We start from the raw sequence: 16,965 nt of genomic DNA, 5'->3' as shown, positions 1-16,965 counted from the left end.
AATATTTATGCGTGTGTACTGCGCTGTGAATTCCGCAGGATCAAAGGCATCCGTATATATTACGTTCATTTTTCTGATTGAATGGGGAGATTAGGAGGGGAGAAGGTCCGAATATTATTCGACTTGTGAAAAGCAGAAAATGAGCAACGGCACGGGTCCGTAAATGCGTGCTAGAATTTGGCCCGGTTTCACTCTACCTACATTTGATCAGCTCGATGCTACTTAACTTACTAACCGGCTTCTATTCCGCCACGCGCTCTATACCCACCCCACATTTCATAATCATACTTCAAGCGATACACGTCAGAGATCTTCCAGATACCTCGGGGATAATTTTTGGTTCACTACTAAGAGTGCGTTCCGAAATTAGTTTCCAATGCTGTCGACAACCTTTTATCTCTTTTGCGCTGCCGAGTTTGTGACTAGCTCTGTTTCTGTCCTAGGGAGTTTTTAGCGCTGTAGCTAATTTCGGAACGCACCCTGAATGTCGATCCTGAAGTTTGTTCGATCAGCACGCAATCGCACTACTTTATGCTGCTTTTTGCTTTGCAATTCAGAACCGTGTCCACAAGTGGCCATAAACATGTGCCTTCACCTTTTTTCAACTATTACAACTCTTACTTTTGCACCTGATGATCACTAGATGGGTATAACGTGTACATTCGTGTAGGTGCATTACGGCACGTTACGGCTAACCACAATGTTCATTACGTACCTTACAATACTCACTTTCTCGTTAGTGGTTGTAACACTGCCATCTCAAAGCCACAATATTTATTACACCTATATTATTGTGCAATGTGCACCACTGTGATATTTTTTATAGTTTTGAAGGCTTACCCGATATTCCTCTAATCCGTTTTTTAGCTACACTTCAACAAGGCTAAAATTCCCCTAGGCTTACTTCACCGATTTTCCTAATTCTGTAATACGTTGTAATACATTAAAAAGACTAAAGACTTAGTTTTTACGTGCTAATTCGACCGTTTAAGGGGATGAGAAACAAACCTCTAAGGTTTACCCCCCTCCCCCCAAAAAATAAGGAAATTCTAAAAAAAAATTCTTTTTGCAGATTAACTTCAGGGTTGATTTTTACCGTTTAAATGGCCAGATCAGCATGTATGATAAAATGTGTATCTGATGTTTTTGACACTTTACAACACGTCACAGAATTTTAAAAAATCGGTGAGGTAAACCTCGGGTACAACTGTCCTTGCAAGATATTTGGCATTAAAATGTTAACAATTATTCGACGTTGATTGTACTCAATTTTCTAGAAGAGATGAAATTGGAAAACGTTTGAGTACACCTGCCAATCAAATATTTAAAAAGACTTGAACAGAAGTTTTACTTCCACCTGTATATTTTATGCTATAACTTATAATACGAGGAAAAAAGTTACAAAATTCTAACAGAAAGTAAGAAACTGCTGAAGTTATTATACACCACTTAATTATACTTGAAGTAACAGGGAATCGTTCGATTTTCGTATTATCTAGGAGTCGCGAATAGAGTTCCGCCGCCATTATATTTAACCGGGGAAAGGCGAAACTGCGGGATTACTCGCGATGAATATCTTATTAGCATAGGTGGAACATGTTTTCCAAGTTATATTAACAATTCAAGAGGTCGATTGAGCTCACAGACTACACTGAATATATACCTAATTAAATATGAAAATATAAAACCCCGTTTCGGATGGCCGAGGAAAAAGTGGCTCGAGGCATTTTTCCACGATGACTCGTTCTCGGATGACCATTGATACCATAGAAAAGACAAAGTCGAGTTTGATAAACGGTGAAACGATGGACGTAACTTCGTACGTTTCATTGAACCGCGTTATTCTGAAATTGACTGGCCTTCACCCAAAGAGCTTGCCGCGAACTTTGACAGTCGCTTTCTTCATGCTCCTTATCGTCGTCCCACAGATTCAACAAATTTATTACTCCAGTAACCTCAATATTATTTTGGAGACAAGGTTCGTCTGACAATTGAGAGAAGACGGATCTACGTCTGAGTTTTGTATCGCGAATTGACAATCCATGAATAACTGTTCGAAAATTTTCATCATGTTGAAGTTAGTAACGTTATCGCAACGATTCATGCTGAAGCAAAACCGTTATTTTGCCATTTTGGAATTGTTTCAAATTCAGTAGAGTGCAATAAAACAAAACACACTCATATTTTCAAATCTTAGTTCTTTCAAAATCATTTAATTGTAACAGTAAGAAAGCAGTGTTTTTTCGCCAATGCTTCGTTACGATAACGTTACTAACTTCAACCTCGTAAATTTTCAGCTCCGTCTTATTGACCATAATACTCGCACTTTTGAAGATGATTGTTTGGACGTCGAGGAGAAGAGAGATAGATGATCTGATAACGTTCATGTTCGGTGAATACTGGAATATTGCCAAACAGAGGAGCGAGACAGGGGCGTCATGCTTCCTCGGATATGCCTCGTAAATAAAGTCCTGCCCACACGATGAATTCACGCCAGCCATTATTAATCCAAGATTTCTCGATTTTATTTGTATGCAGATTCGCCAAGAAATTCACAAGGTGTTATGGTTTTCTCGTTTTCAACGCCCTGCTCGTGTTTTATACCTCACCGTTGGTCCAAATTTACATCTTGGACACCGAGGACTCGTCGAATGGAACTCGGCCGCTTTTATTCCCTGGTACTTATCCCGAGGGATGGACGGAGCCGCCATTTTACCAGGTAAATACGAGTTGTTGTTTTTCGTTTTTTCATTTCCATTAACGCGTGAAATCTAGTCCGAATCAGTCGACACAATCAATGGTTCAAAAGTTACAGCCACAAATAGAGAAATCCTGTTGTATTTTCTCAACTCTCAATCCTAAGATGTTTTTATTGTACTTTTCGAGCTCTTGGCGATCCATTAGTCGAAATATACTGCTAGAAAGTGAGTCTACGATAGGAAACTTTTAGACCTCGAGTATTGTAAAAAAAAAGTGAGGTTTCGTTTTGTCCCAAAACTTTCGCAGATTTTGAAAATGCTAGAATGAATTTTTTCGATGCCATATCTCTACATCTAGGTATATATAACTCAACGCATCTCTGTCTGTCTGTCCGTATATTCGCCTATAACTCCGGAACAACTGGACCGATTTTGATTCTTTTTTTTTTGGGATAACTACATAGTCTAGCCTGGTTTTAGGCTATAAATCAATGCAGCCAGATCAATAGTTTTGGAGTTACAACGATATTTGTAAACCAAGTCGGAATGGGATGACACACTTATGCTAAACTTTTACAGATAAAGGAAAGTTATCTTCAAGAGTTTTCAAGATCTCAATGAGCTCTAGAAAAAAGTTCACGAAATCTCTAATAATTTTGCCGCAAGGAACATTTGAAAATATTCACACATTCAAAATATCTATCTTTGCTATCTTTACTCCGTAGCTAGCACTCTTGTCACAAGTTGTCGCAACGATTGCCTGCGCGACGGTTATTTTAGCGATCGACACCCTCATCGCGTCGACCCTTTTCCACACGAGCGGCCATTTCAGAATTCTGCAAATTAATCTCCAACGAATTGGCGACGATGTAAGCAACGAAGAATAGCTCATTTGCCGCAATTATGCATATATTTCTACACGGTAGTTTTCCTTTTTCTTTTACAGACGATAGACGTGATTGATAAGCGGAAGAACGCGGAATCTTTAACGATCACTGCGAGACAAAAACTGGCCACTTGTATCAAACACCATCAAATTATACTCAGGTAAGTTATTGATGAAGAAGGTAATGTGTGATTAGTCAGTACCCATAATTATGTAAGTATTCATAGAGGTCGTGCCAAGAGTCATAACTTCAGTTTCAAGAACCTAACATACCGAATTTAGATTCTCCAAGAATGTGGACCATTTGTTCAGTCCCATAATGCTGTGCCAGGTATTGGCCAGTAATTTAATCATATGCTTGGTTGGACTTCAAGTGACCTTGGTGAGTTTGCAACGAATGAGTGGTTCTCAATCGATAAACTAATCGGTTCAACACGTCACATACGTGAAAAGCAAATGTCTTTTTTTATTTTTCTTTGGTTTTTTTTCATGCAGACGCCGACGGATCGAAGTAAAGGCGCGAAGTACTTTTCCTATTTGATGATGGCACTTTTTCAGCTGATACTATTTTGCTTCCCTGGTGACGGTTTGATAAGTCAAGTGAGTAACTAATTAGGATATCAATAGTGTTATAAATTATTGTTGTAGTCTGTTTGAAAATTGATTTGATAATTTATTCCAGACATTGTACCGTCTATTTTTTATGAACACTATTTAACACGCAGAGTTTAGCTGTCAGCGACGCGGCCTACGCGACAAAATGGTTCAAGCTTTCAAAAAGGTTGAAAACGGACGTGAGATTAATCATCCTCAGGGGCCAACAACCGGCTAAAATTACCGCCGGTAAATTCAACGTTATGTGCCTGGAACACCTGGCCACGGTATGTGTAACAGGATTCTATTAATGTTGGGTAATTCTACAGTCTACTACTTTTCACACATGACTAATATGTTTTTACGTCGCGTTTCGATGCTTTCAGGTACTCAGCGCCTCGATGTCGTACTTTACGGTTTTAAGAAGTTTGAGTTGAACGACATTAACTTTAGCAGGCGAGGTTTGGTCATTGTACGAATTACCGGAGAAGTTTTAAAAACGTAGCGATCACTTTTATTCCTATTAGTATAAAAGTATATTATTTACAATCTGATCCCAAGGATTTGACACATTGTAGTCAGAAATAAATAAGTAGTGAACAGTTTTCTGACATTGAGCAAAAACTCACCGTAGAGAAAAGTCCTTACAAGTACGGACCCCATCCTACGTACATCTGGCAAAGATTGTCAACGTTAGTTGCTTCCAGTATCAAATGATTTGTTTGTCCCTCAACGCTAAGGTTTAATGCAATATTATCTGCTTTCTTTCCCTGCGATCTGAGCAGGCCCTTCAAACGCTGTTCGATGTTCTTTATGTTCTCCACAGCCTGCAATGACACAAAAATAATGAATACTGATCTTTTTTCTTGATGCGTGAAGATTTCGAATTGTTAATTACGGCATTCTTCTGTGGGCGACATGGTAGTACGGATCCTGATTATTGAGGTACAGAACACTGTCGGTAAGGAAGGCGTCGTCACAATGTCGAGACTTCATTGATTGACTTCCTAGTAAGAGACTTACCTTTTCATTCGTTTTCTCTGCTGCATCTGGCTGGTTTTTATTCCAGCTGACCAAGGGATCGTAGACGAATGGAGTCAGGACGCTGACGAGAGTAGTGGCTTGCTCCCTGAGAACCCTCATTGTAGTTTGGCAGGCCCTTCTGAATGGGCCTTCATACTTCAGCGGTCCCATGGCCTCAACCATGTTATTTGTCAGCCGAAATGGAACTCTTTCTGGCCAGTCGAAAAATTCACCCTGAAAAGATAATGCGCGTTATTTGCGTCTATAACGTAAACGAGAAATTCTTCTCAACAGTAATGGAATAAGAGTCGATCTTGCTGAATACACGATTCACGTACCCTGTTGAATAGACAATTAAAATCAACGTGGACGCAGTCCCCGCATTTCGAGTCGAATAATATATTTTCTCCGTGACGATCTCCGAGACCCAATATGTATCCAACCATAGACATAACTGCCGTAGTCCTGATGTATGCTGTTCGGGCTTCGTACCTGAAAAAAGTGTGATAACTTTGTATGAAGTAAAATGAATATAACAGCGATTTAAGAACAAATTTTCAATGATAAATTAATGAATTACCATCCGTATGGGTCAGGGAAAGTCAGGCGAAACCATTCTCCGAGAACGGGAGGGTGTCGGGGCAAAAGAACGTCTAAAAACACTTTTCGCTTCTTTTCCAGAGAATCTCTGAGTTCTGAAATCAGAATAAAATTCGTTAGAAATTGATTAGTACTATAAAACTAATGGGAGATAGAAAATTTTCATATCTTTCACGTACGGCACATAACGTTCTTTAGCTCTCGAGCCGACATAGAGATTCCCCTTTCCTTGTAGAAGTCCAAAAGAATCGGGCGAAATCCGACCAGATTATGAACCCACTCTATCAGGCCGCATTCCTCGTTAAGCGGTACCACGCTCTGAAATTGGAGTGTGCAAGTTTTGTGAAATCATTATTATTAGTATAATTTTAAGACGAATATTCCGAGCTTTTTCAGGATCGATTTGCCGAGTATTTTTACAGTTCCAATCGACTTACGTATGTCCGAATGTACAGCCTTCTCTGACGAGATTCTGGATCTTTTTGCAAGTACTTGTTAACGATATCATTGAACTCCATGAGTCTAAAGTCTCGACGCAAGTCGTCTTTCGGTTTACACATAAATAGATACTGCTTCCCATCCGATCCTCGCAGCGTTATCCTACGCGGTCTTTGGAGGGACTGCATCACCATCACTCTGTCTTCGATGCCAATGATGTGTGCCCATTGACTGAAGAGATTGAAACAAACATGTTCAATTGATGTACGAATTGGCAAGTTCCGAAGTATTTCTTCGATACTTACGTGGGAAATGGATTGTGCGTTTCGATCGGTGTTACTTTTGAAGGTAAATGAAGCTGCCTGAATTTTGTTGTCGGTATCATGATCTGTCCAAAGTCCGAGGAAGCCAACAATCTTGGTAGATATTTGGATAATGCTGATACAGTGGTGAAAGCAGTCTTCTGCAAAATTGAAGAAAGAGTTCAAAATCCTGGTTCGTTTAAACCAGCTCATTGAATCTAGTTTATACTATTCCAGACATACTTCCGGTATCGCCCTGTTGGATAACTCAATGAGGCGTTCCCAGAGTCTATTGAAATCCTGAATTAATTTTGTATGTCGCGAGACACGAAGGTCCGGATGATTGAAAATCTCTTGGCATCGTTTCTGCCTAACTGGGTAAGAGGACTGCAGAAAGAAGGAATCGGTTACAGAATGGTTGAAGCAGTGAGGCATTGTTCACATTCAAGTGGCTCTAATATAACTATTCGGATAAATTCTTACCTTGAAAACTGAGGCCATCATCCACAAGCAATGCTGAGGATAAGCAGATATCAGTTTAACCAGTATGGAGCACAATGTGTTCTGTACTTCCCGACACGGATGGCATATGCGCGATACCAATTGGCTGAAAGCTGTGAGCCACATGAACGTGGGAAGCCTTTCAAGATACACCTCTGTGAAAAAGTTAACAACTTATTAATGCTAAGTTGGCGAGAGGTCGAAATCGTCGAACTTGAAGGATCTCGGATCGAAAAACTTACCAACAAGCTTGGTCATCTTCGCAAGAGCGTCTTCGCGAATTTTTGTCGAACCGTTTGATACCTGCAGACGAGAGGCAAAGTCCAACCAAATGGTAAGCAGTCGAGGCATGGACTGATGAATGTACTTGCAGCCATACTGCAGTGATTTTCCATAGTAGTTCATCATGTGGATTTGCAAGTCTCTGAATATTTTAAACCATACGTTATAAAATTTGTACAGAGATTGCTGAAATCGTTAATATTAAAAGTTTCTACTCAGGACAAACTTACCTGCCCTTTATGTCTCTCTCCTCATCCGACATTCGGTCAACAATGCTTTCGTAATAACGAGCACAAGACAGCAAACTTTTTTCCCAAACACGCCAAACCTCTATGGCCTCCTTGTAGTTGCTGATGTTACCGTCAGTATCTACATTCAGAGTTTCGTCGTTGTATTTTGCGTAGAGCAGCTTAGCCTATACAAATAACACAGATGTCAGAATAATCATATTTCACAGAAAACTTGTTTCATAGGAGAAAATTCGGAAAAAAGTATTGAAATGCAGACCCTTGCACACTGCCGTCTTTCCTCCACACAAGAATCAGGAGGCATCTGTTTGTAATGAGCAGAGGGTTGAAAACAGTTAGCGAAACACCGTTTTAACGTTGTAAAAGCTTCTTCTTGACAGCCCTTTTGCCAGTACAATTGAGCCTGTTCTATGTACAATTCTTGAGGTGGACAACTGTCGCTGGCAGAAAGTATGTACATGTAGGCCTGCTGGTACAATCTTGACCTGAAGATAAAAATTTATGGAAGTGTAATGAAATTCTGTTAAGATTTTCAATTGAAATTTTCGAAAATCTTAAATGGATTATGAAAATTTGCAGAAGAGATATAAATATTAAATCGTTAATAATATGATGCAGCTCACTTTCTTGCGATCTTGGCACTTTTTAACCATATTTTTCCAATTTCTTGTTTCAGAATTGAATTTTCAGTTTCAGTAGTCTGTCTTTGTAACTGTACAGCCAGGTCAAGGGTTGCTCTTCGCATGCTAAGGACGGATTCGACTCCCCTAGAAGCTCTGACCAGCTGCCCACGCATTTCCCATTCGTCAAATATATTCGGCAGCTGTTCAGGATTAATCAACATTATGGCCGCGGCCTTTTCAAACTCGTTCAAAATATGTAGCCTATAACAAAAGAATTCCTTTATTGATTTACGAGTCGCGGAAAGTTTTGCTTCAAGCGGCCCATAAGCCGTACGCTTCTATGTGACTCGATCTCCGTTGTTAAAAGCCAACAATATCATACAGTTTATTGTAACTCTGAATCACAAACTTACTTCATTATCTGAGGATAGCTTTGTTGATATGTTCCTTGTCTCGAGGCTGCTCCCAACATGGAAACGAGTCTTTTTTTTATCGAACTGAGATCGGGCTGTAATCCAGCGATAAGTCCGTCCAGAAGAGACTTTTTCGCCGTATTTTTCGCCATATCGTCCAGCTGGGAAAAATCAGCAAGACGCCAGAACATCTCATCATCTACAATCAGTGGCTGCAATTCGGGTCTGAAACAGGCGATAGATATGAGAACTGACAACAGAAAGATTCAATAGTCGTCAGGGCTAAAGACAGCAACTTACCTGTTGTTAAGAATCCCCTCGGTGATGTTTGTCGCTGTAAAAGGGTGATCAAGACCGAGATAACACTGTACCATCCCTTGCAAATATTTAGGTTTGACATTTTTCCCTTGGGCAAGTCTTTCGTAACATGTTGCAGCATCCTGTCAGTGTGTAGAAAAAAAATGTGGTCACTTCTTTGCTGGGGATACACAAGGTGAACCAATGATTGCTTTCTCATATTTTACTGTACCTGCAATTGTCCACTGACTTCGTGGGCCAGTACCAGCTGCTGAAGCGTAGGAACCTCATCCTGAGTAGCCAAAATGCCTGAGACGCCATCAGGTTCTTCGAGCTGGGCGTATATTTTCTATAAAAAAGATAGACTGTAATTTTAAGAAATTTTATCAGATGATTTACGACCCTTTGTACACTTACCGCTAGTAAACCCGTTTCCATTGACTCGGCAAGGCCTTGATTACTAGATGCCATGTGATCCTCCAAGTACATCAGCGATCGATGGTATTCCTGGGTTTGATAACAACCCTGAGCCAGAGCCAGGCTATTGAACGTTTTGCAAAAGCCTGTGGAATTACGAAGCAAGGAGTAAAAATCGTTTCCTTTTTTTTTTCAGTTTAGTTTCAACGGGTCGTAAAAATTATAAAAACCAAGTTTATGTAATCCTTACGTTTTATGGAATGATACTTTTCATCGCGGATTGATCTTCTCTCTCTCAGCCATCTCTGCAAGTGATCCAAAATTGAGAAGACAACCTGTTTGAACGTAGCGAACAGTTAGTGGATTTTATACTCCAGATGAATAATTTCGGTCATAAATTTTATATTAGACAGTTCTGTAAGTTTTTACTTGAGAGCAGTGAATCCTTTTATCCTCATCAGAAATTCTCGTACTATTACTTGCAGACTCTGACTGATAGCGAAGGGGACGTCTGTCGACTAGATTTTTGTCGACGCTTGTCTGTTCGATAACGTTTATCACAGCCAACATCTCATCCCCAATCTTATTGCACTCATCTGGATTTCCGTTCGCCACTATATGGGCTATGAATGAGAACACAATTTCGATATTTACACTAATTGTAAGCGTAGAATGCTCGATAGCAAAGGAAATGCAATTTATGCATGTATCACTCACACACCACATACGGGATGAATAATATCAATGATTTTACATCCCGTCTAAACGCAGGCCTGCAAGCTGCTATTAAATTTTTTAAAGCAGAGTCGTGCACACTGTCGGACATACTGCATATCCAGTTATAGGACCACTTGTTGAACGTCGAACCCTCTTCGGATCTGAAGATCGAAAATAAAATATGCACAACTGAAACGTGGTTGTATATAGTAGCAAATTAATTTTTAAACAAGTAGCGACGTTTCTTTTTAAGATTTAAAGGACGTTAAAATCTGTAAGAAATGAAAAGAAGTAAGGTAGAGAAACACACCCGTAGATAGGATGCGGATATTCGTTGTCATCTTTGATTGTAGTAATCTTGTAATGAGAATTCAGAAAGGGATGAATCATTTGTTGTACAGTATTCGGAAACTGCTCCCAGCAGTGGCGGTTGGTCCCTTCTGGGGATATGCTGTAGGTTTTGAGGATTTCCTGAAATCATCATACTCAATCAAGTTCAAATGTTAACATTACAACTATTCTTTAACGTAAAGTGTTCCTAAGTAGACTTTAACATCACTTTAGTGCGTTCAGTTTATCCCAAAAGCGAAATTTTAGACATGACTTTATTACCTACATGTATTCAAACGGACGGACAAAAATACGTGAAGATATTGTTTTTGTGGCATACCTGTATAGCAAGAGCGAAGCAGCCCATGCTTTGAGTATTTTTTTGAGACTGAAAGGCTCGGACGAGATAGGTAAGAGCAAGACAGGCGAATTCCTCGTTAGTTTCGAAGATGAACTTGGGTTCGTCTGAAAGGAATTAAACCTGAGGTTAATAACTCGATGCTCATGAGTCGATAGGTGTTAGAAAAGTGATTTTGATTCTGAACTAGTAGAACCAAGTACTTTGATAATCCATATTCTATATTCACGTTACCTTTTGATTGGATCCTGCGGGGTAAAAGACTCGGTTCTACCGCACCTAATTCTCCGAGACATTCCCCTGAAGCCAATCGAACATTTTCATCCTTGTCCCTGCACCCATTCAACAGAGTGTCAAGTAGCTGTGAGGTGGAAGATTGTCAGCCGTTAAAAATGTTCCAAAATATTATCCAATAATTAAAAAAAACCCAAACTTACTTCAACAATTAAAGGATCAACGACATTCCCACTAAGAATCATATCGTTCAAATGACTGCGAGAGTCTGCGAGAAACTTCTTCAAATATATGAGAGCTTTGTACCGTATTTCGTGTGTCTCATGCACCGTGCGCTTCAACCACATACTCAAATTATCTTCAAAGTTGTTAGGCCTGGAAAAAAAAAATTTTAGCAATCAAATTTGGCAAAGCTTCCATTCTTCAATTTGTCATTAATGAATTTTATACAAATCAGGCACAAATCCTGTAGCTGATCAACCAATCATTGAAAAAAAAGGATAGATACTAGACATTTTTTATGGCTCAGATTACCGAGTTGAAGCTATATGTTGTTTGACAACAGCAGCTATTTTTTCAGGTACTTTTAAATCATCGATGAAAAACAGCTCGGGTATGTAATCAGCGACTTCTCTGTTCCGCTTGATCACAAGGTACTCCATCATGGCACTGGTTTCATCAGGTCGACGTTCGAGAAGCGTTGCCAATGATATGAAGATCGTCGGAATCAAGGGCCCCAGATCTCCTACGGCAATACTGCAATGAGAAGTGTGCTATTCAAGGTAGAACAAGAATTTCACTAGCTGCAAAAATGGCGAAGAGCTCACTTGTGCAAGAAAGAATCCCAGGCGTCGCAAACTAGTTCCTGAAATCCAGGCCTGTTGAAACTCAGCGAAGTTCGTAAAGTGCCGAGCAGCTTGAATCGCAACGGAGTCAAGTGCCTCTCTCCCATAAACTGCATCAAAACAGCTAACGATCCTAGGGCTAGTTTCTGTACAGTTTCGTCCGACCTAGAGCTCAGATTACTGTCCAGATTGACGAGGACCCCATGAAGTCTTGGCTTCAGATAAGCTGCCTTAATTTGGAATTAAAAATGTTAAAGTTTCTAGGATCGGTCTAATTACTGGGCAGAAGATACGGTGACTTACGACATTTTCTCTGGAGTCGAACTTTCCTTCATACTCCATGTCGAATTGAGAAAGCACCTCGAGATGTTTGATAACGTCGACGATACGGGTATGAAAATGCAGCATTAGTTCACTAAATATTCCCTGTTTGCGGAGAATACAAAGTGTAATACAACACTGACGATGAAAATGTAACATAAGCGAAAAATAATAAATTACCATGAAAAATCTGCTCATAAGATCGCTTATGCTGGTGTTGGTGATGCTTTCTATCAACAGAAGGCACTTTTGTCCCGTAGTTTCATTTTCATTGATCAAAACGTGAGGACAGATGTACTGAAAATACTCTATGAACATGTCCTTCTCGTTCATCGTTATGAGCTCAGCCATGTCGCTGCACAAGCATCTAACTTGAGGAAACTTGATTATCCAGGGAAGCAGAGTGCAGATAGCATAGTTTCCATCCTTGTGTAAGAGCTGACGAGAGCCTTGATACCCTACGCATTTAGCAGCTCTGTGCAAGGATGTGGCCAAGTTGTAGGAGTGATTGATGCAGTTGCGTACCGCCATTTCGATCATTAGCTGTAAAATAACACCGTCATTGCATGTATTCGGCGATTAAAGATATGAATCTGTATTTCTTACATCTAGAAATCCTCTTTTGTAGCGATGGTACAATAACTTTGGTGTAGTTTCGTGGCACGCAGCAATTTCCTGGAAAGCTGTGACCGCTGTTGATATTACTATGGAGTTTGAATTGGTGTGAAGAATCGTTATCAAAAACATTTTGAGCAGAGATTCCTCCATCCGGTATAGGTGCTCTCTGAAACTTGGTGTTTTTTATGAAAATACCACTATTCGATAAGAAACTTTTATTGCTTTTTCACCTTATGATAAATATCAAGTAGATACCTGGCCACTTTCTGAGCAGTTTCGATTATCGTGAGATGTAAATCGAGATTTGGAGTTGCAAAAACACTTTCCAGAACTTCCGTAAAAACCTGCATAATCAGCGTTTCAAACTCTTTCAAATCTGGGGAAGTGCATTTCGACTCCTCTTGAAGTTTTATCATGTTTTGTATAACGTAGACAATCGCTTTGCCCACGTTTTCACGCAATTTTTTACTATCGTCTCTGATGTACGGTAGCCATATTCTCGCTGTTGTACTGCTATTGAAGAATTTAGTGTGATTAGAGAAAGACAGAAAATTGCGAGACATTAGCAAACGTTGATTCGTCGATAGGGTAGCGAAGAGTTTAAACTGCGATATCAAAAATCGCTCTACTTCAAATGGGACGCAGACTGCACTCTGTATTTCCCCAGCAAGAAACTTGTCACAATCGGCACATTTTATCACCCATTCAGTCGAGCGATCAACCTCTCTGAAATTAAATATTTTATCAAGTAATCGAATGCAACAGAACTTTTTGAACGTTGAACATATTTGTAAAATATGAACATAGGAAATACCTAGCCATGACTGCTCGCCCGGAAAGCAAACAAACTATTCCTCCCATACATTCGACTATGGCTAAACGCAATTCTTCTTTAGCTGAAGCTGTGGCTAGATTCATTATTTCCACTACAGAGGTGACAGAGTAAGATTTACCTTCCCCAATGGCAAACTTCAGATTTCTGAAAGTAATTCTCGTGTTTTTAGTACTGCAGAATGAAAAAATACATGTATAAGTAAATTTGAGAAGGGATTCTATTCTGGCCATGATCTTTCCTTGAATTATTTGAGCAGAATCGTTCTGCAAATCATTTTTTATAGTACTGAGCTACTTACCGAATACCAGCGACGGCCAGCTCAACGTAGTCGGAAATGACGCAGCTTTTGATGAGCGAAAGACGTTTTTCGAAATTTCCGAATTGGCAAAGAGTATCCAAGGATTTAATTTTCATCGTAACATCCAAGGATTTCGCAGCGGTGACAATTTGCTGTCGAATGTTCACAAATGACTGTCCAATATGTGGCAGGGATTCTAAGAGAACTTCGTGTAACTCTACATTTTTTACTTCTCTGTGCCTGCAGAGCTGATTTATATTCTCGAAAATTAAAGTTGGGTTTACATTGGATTTAGCACGCAGTTCGTTTATGAAAACTAGAGCTATGCTTTCAGACTCTTTTCCATAAAATGAAACATCAATATTGGCCTGCGCAATCTGGAAGTCTAGCCAGCTCGAACATTTCAGGATCTCTAAAGTGAAGTGGAATTCTTTACGTTGTAACTTATCAGCAAAAATCTTTCCCAAGATACTCCACGTCTCGCTAGTTAGTAATGAATTCTGTTTAAGCTTTGACATCGAACATTCAATGTCATTTAACACTAGGTGTTGCATTATCTCGAGAAAACCCTTTAAAAAACAAAAATAATATCAATTATTCAGTGTGCCTGTTTACGATGCCTTCTGCAATTTCGAGACATTAATAATAAGCGGTATTATTTAGAAAAAAAATGCTTACCGTCCAATTCTTAAGATAAATAGAACACCTGGTTATTTCGTCAGGAGTACATGAGGTTGGATTGTCCATTAAATAACGCGTGATTTTGGCGCACGCTGCATCTCTCAAGGGCTCAGAACTTACTGTAATTGAACGTTTAATTCATGACTGTTCTTCAGTTAGTATATTCGATCTTATTTAATTACAAATTGCTTTTAAACTTACCATCAAAATTATTGCAGATTGTCAAATCAATGACATCATAACAAAGGCTGGTAGCAGTTGGAGAAGTTCCCATCTCGCTGACAAAATTCGTCAAAATTTCCACCCATTCTGCATCCGTGCCTGCCGATAGTATACCAAGACTTTTCCAGCTAGGAACAAGCTTGACCATCTCTATAGTCCGAACTATGATTGCGTATTTTTCCTTAATGATGAAAAAAAGAAAAATATGATTGTAGAGGAAAATATGCTACGAATATGGACACGATATTGAAAAATCATTGTGTTTTTATCGACACCTTTGGCCCAATTAGCGATCTTTGCATCATCTGCGTCGCAATTTTTAGTGCAAGGAATTTTACATCTGGTGAAGAATCAACGATCATTTTGAGACACACATCCCATAACCTTGACTGGTTCCATTGTGTAACACCAATGTTTAAAATGATCTGCAAAGATCAAACGATGGTTAAAATGGGACCAGCAATGTGATTGAAAGTCAAAAAAATACATATCATAATTAAGATGCGACATGAAATTTTTTTTCTATATAGATATCGATGAATTAATTCTACTATTGTTTCAATTAGTTCATTGAACAACTCTTATGCACAGACTTGTTATTCGTTCTACTATTATGACTTGCTATGGTTGTCAAGTTGAACCATCAACCCCTTAACGTTACCTTTGATATAAAAATCTGTAGAGAATAAAGCCTTTTTTCAGGTACCCTGAGCGGCAAGGAAACGAGATCTAAGTAACCTATAACACCAGACTCAGCCTGGAATCTGGCTATTTCCATCTGATCTCCAGGCTTACAGTTTGCTTCAAATTTTACAATATCTGTAAACGTAAGGACCTGAGGTTATTATATCACATAGTTCATTTCTTCCTTGCTATTCAAACCATGCTATTAGCCAACGGTTAAAAAACAGATTCAAAACTCTTTTAGACACACCTTCCAAAACATCCAGCAGCTCTGAAGATATTCGATTAAAATTCGGTGGGTAATGTGTAGCCAATATGCGCAGCATACAAGCTTGTACTTCCAAACTGCTAGAGTGTACTTCTGTACCAAACGGTGCACCCGATATGTAGAACATCGTTCCAAAAAGCCAAATTGTAAATTCTGTAATAAAATAGGAGAAATGATTCTTCGCATCACACCAACACTTTTATCAATTTTTATTTGTTGGCGTCGATAAGCTCCTATATTTACCTGTATACTGTCTCTCGAGATTTTTGTAATTCTCTCCTACCGCCTGCGGGGGAACCAAAACATTTGTCAGGTTGGCAGACCCCTTAAGAATGGAACCCAAAATGACACGAATTGTTCGTTCCGCCGTGTCGTTTTGTAGGTCCGACAATATAGCGACCAAAGGGTTGTTTATCACTCTCCATACTGTTTCTGCAGTCGCTACGCTACTGTTGATAGATGAACCATAATAACAAATATATTGTTTCGATGATAAGAGTACAAGAGGATGAATTTACATCTGCTCATGTTCGAATTTACCAGTGTTCAAATAATGTTATATATAAGAATTGAAGGGGTTAGAATAATAAAATTAAAAAATACACAATTACAAACAAAATCACGTCTGTGATGTACGAATTTGCCGGTGTCCAAATAATTCAATACAAGTATTGGGTTAATTAATAAGAGGTTAGAACATCAAGACTTACCTGTTACTCGAATTTGATAATTCGGTAGTAGAATCGCTGCTCATGATTTTTATTTAGGTTTGTTTTCCTTGCGAACTACGAAAGACTTCGTATTGACGATACGAGATAGGAGGTTGGAATATTGTTTGGACTCGCATCAACGAAGAATTTGCTTGACACATGCGGTATTTTATTCAACTGAAAAGAGCACATATTGCCGCCTTCATAACTAAAGCCAAAAATTGCTAAAATTCTTGCTATCACAGAATTTACACCCCTATTCATCAAACTCCACAAGCGGTTGCAGAGCGAATTCGCGACTGACAGGCCATGCTGTACAATTCAAACTGGCTGAGTCGCGAGGGCGTCGGACCGCATGGGAAACACGGCGGTAATACTGGTCGGTAATGCAGATTCACCGCGGACGGTAAGTGTACCGACTGTTGGTAAGACTACGTAGAATCAGTCAGCTCTGGTAGGGTCCCTAAAATTTGTATACCTAGGTAAGTGTTTGCTTATGGCATCACGTATTTAGACCGGTG

The 16,965-nt window shown here is 39.4% G+C and overlaps 2 protein-coding genes across 7 annotated transcripts; one reads left to right on the top strand and one right to left on the bottom strand.

Moving 5' to 3' along the window:
* The first annotated feature begins 498 nt into the window (after positions 1–498).
* LOC107217622 (odorant receptor 13a) lies at positions 499–4,706 on the top strand. Of its 3 annotated transcripts, XM_046740347.1 has the most exons (10): positions 499–647; positions 1,500–1,978; positions 2,298–2,459; positions 2,539–2,719; positions 3,425–3,568; positions 3,646–3,746; positions 3,868–3,967; positions 4,081–4,185; positions 4,311–4,466; positions 4,566–4,706. In XM_046740347.1, exons 2-10 carry the CDS (start codon positions 1,737–1,739, stop codon positions 4,614–4,616), a joined length of 1,242 nt encoding a protein of 413 aa, XP_046596303.1. In that variant the 5' UTR covers positions 499–647; positions 1,500–1,736; the 3' UTR covers positions 4,617–4,706. The 3 variants fall into 3 exon arrangements, with proteins under 3 accessions (XP_046596303.1, XP_015510703.1, XP_046596304.1); XM_015655217.2 differs by lacking the exon at positions 1,500–1,978 and having other exon boundaries at positions 499–666; XM_046740348.1 differs by lacking the exons at positions 1,500–1,978; positions 2,298–2,459 and having other exon boundaries at positions 499–666.
* LOC107217623 (serine/threonine-protein kinase ATR-like) lies at positions 4,671–16,742 on the bottom strand. 4 transcript variants are annotated; one of them, XM_046740343.1, is made up of 39 exons: positions 16,445–16,742; positions 15,978–16,183; positions 15,717–15,887; positions 15,444–15,601; positions 15,058–15,207; positions 14,762–14,963; positions 14,558–14,679; positions 13,880–14,448; positions 13,561–13,725; positions 13,002–13,472; positions 12,735–12,918; positions 12,309–12,671; positions 12,111–12,233; positions 11,790–12,037; positions 11,497–11,718; positions 11,166–11,337; positions 10,963–11,089; positions 10,711–10,835; positions 10,351–10,511; positions 10,041–10,201; positions 9,753–9,946; positions 9,574–9,658; positions 9,324–9,469; positions 9,139–9,255; positions 8,910–9,049; positions 8,610–8,834; positions 8,197–8,457; positions 7,833–8,058; positions 7,556–7,740; positions 7,286–7,467; positions 7,026–7,198; positions 6,786–6,929; positions 6,546–6,703; positions 6,240–6,471; positions 5,982–6,120; positions 5,783–5,897; positions 5,541–5,694; positions 5,203–5,436; positions 4,671–5,006 (listed from the first exon to the last, which is right to left on the bottom strand). In XM_046740343.1, exons 1-39 carry the CDS (start codon positions 16,486–16,488, stop codon positions 4,824–4,826), a joined length of 7,437 nt encoding a protein of 2,478 aa, XP_046596299.1. In that variant the 5' UTR covers positions 16,489–16,742; the 3' UTR covers positions 4,671–4,823. The 4 variants fall into 4 exon arrangements, with proteins under 4 accessions (XP_046596299.1, XP_046596301.1, XP_046596300.1 ...); XM_046740345.1 differs by having other exon boundaries at positions 12,735–12,912; XM_046740344.1 differs by having other exon boundaries at positions 15,978–16,180.
* Between the last annotated feature and the right edge of the window lie 223 nt (positions 16,743–16,965).

This window comes from Neodiprion lecontei, chromosome 5 (assembly GCF_021901455.1).
Source record: "Neodiprion lecontei isolate iyNeoLeco1 chromosome 5, iyNeoLeco1.1, whole genome shotgun sequence".
NCBI classification, from domain to species: Eukaryota; Metazoa; Arthropoda; class Insecta; order Hymenoptera; family Diprionidae; genus Neodiprion; species Neodiprion lecontei.
This window is presented reverse-complemented; position numbering and strand designations above follow the sequence as displayed.

Bases quoted from the DNA above. Each gene is read 5' to 3' on its own strand.
- LOC107217622 (XM_046740347.1), top strand. From the start codon at position 1,737: ATGACTCGTTCTCGGATGACCATTGATACCATAGAAAAGACAAAGTCG. The intron at 2,720-3,424 runs GTAAATACGAGT...TTTACTCCGTAG, and splicing joins CGGAGCCGCCATTTTACCAG to CTAGCACTCTTGTCACAAGT. The intron at 3,747-3,867 runs GTAAGTTATTGA...TACCGAATTTAG, and splicing joins CACCATCAAATTATACTCAG to ATTCTCCAAGAATGTGGACC.
- LOC107217623 (XM_046740343.1), bottom strand. From the start codon at position 16,488: ATGAGCAGCGATTCTACTACCGAATTATCAAATTCGAGTAACAG. The intron at 6,704-6,785 runs GTATGTCTGGAA...TCAATTTTGCAG, and splicing joins CCAACAGGGCGATACCGGAA to AAGACTGCTTTCACCACTGT. The intron at 6,472-6,545 runs GTAAGTATCGAA...CAATCTCTTCAG, and splicing joins ACGCACAATCCATTTCCCAC to TCAATGGGCACACATCATTG.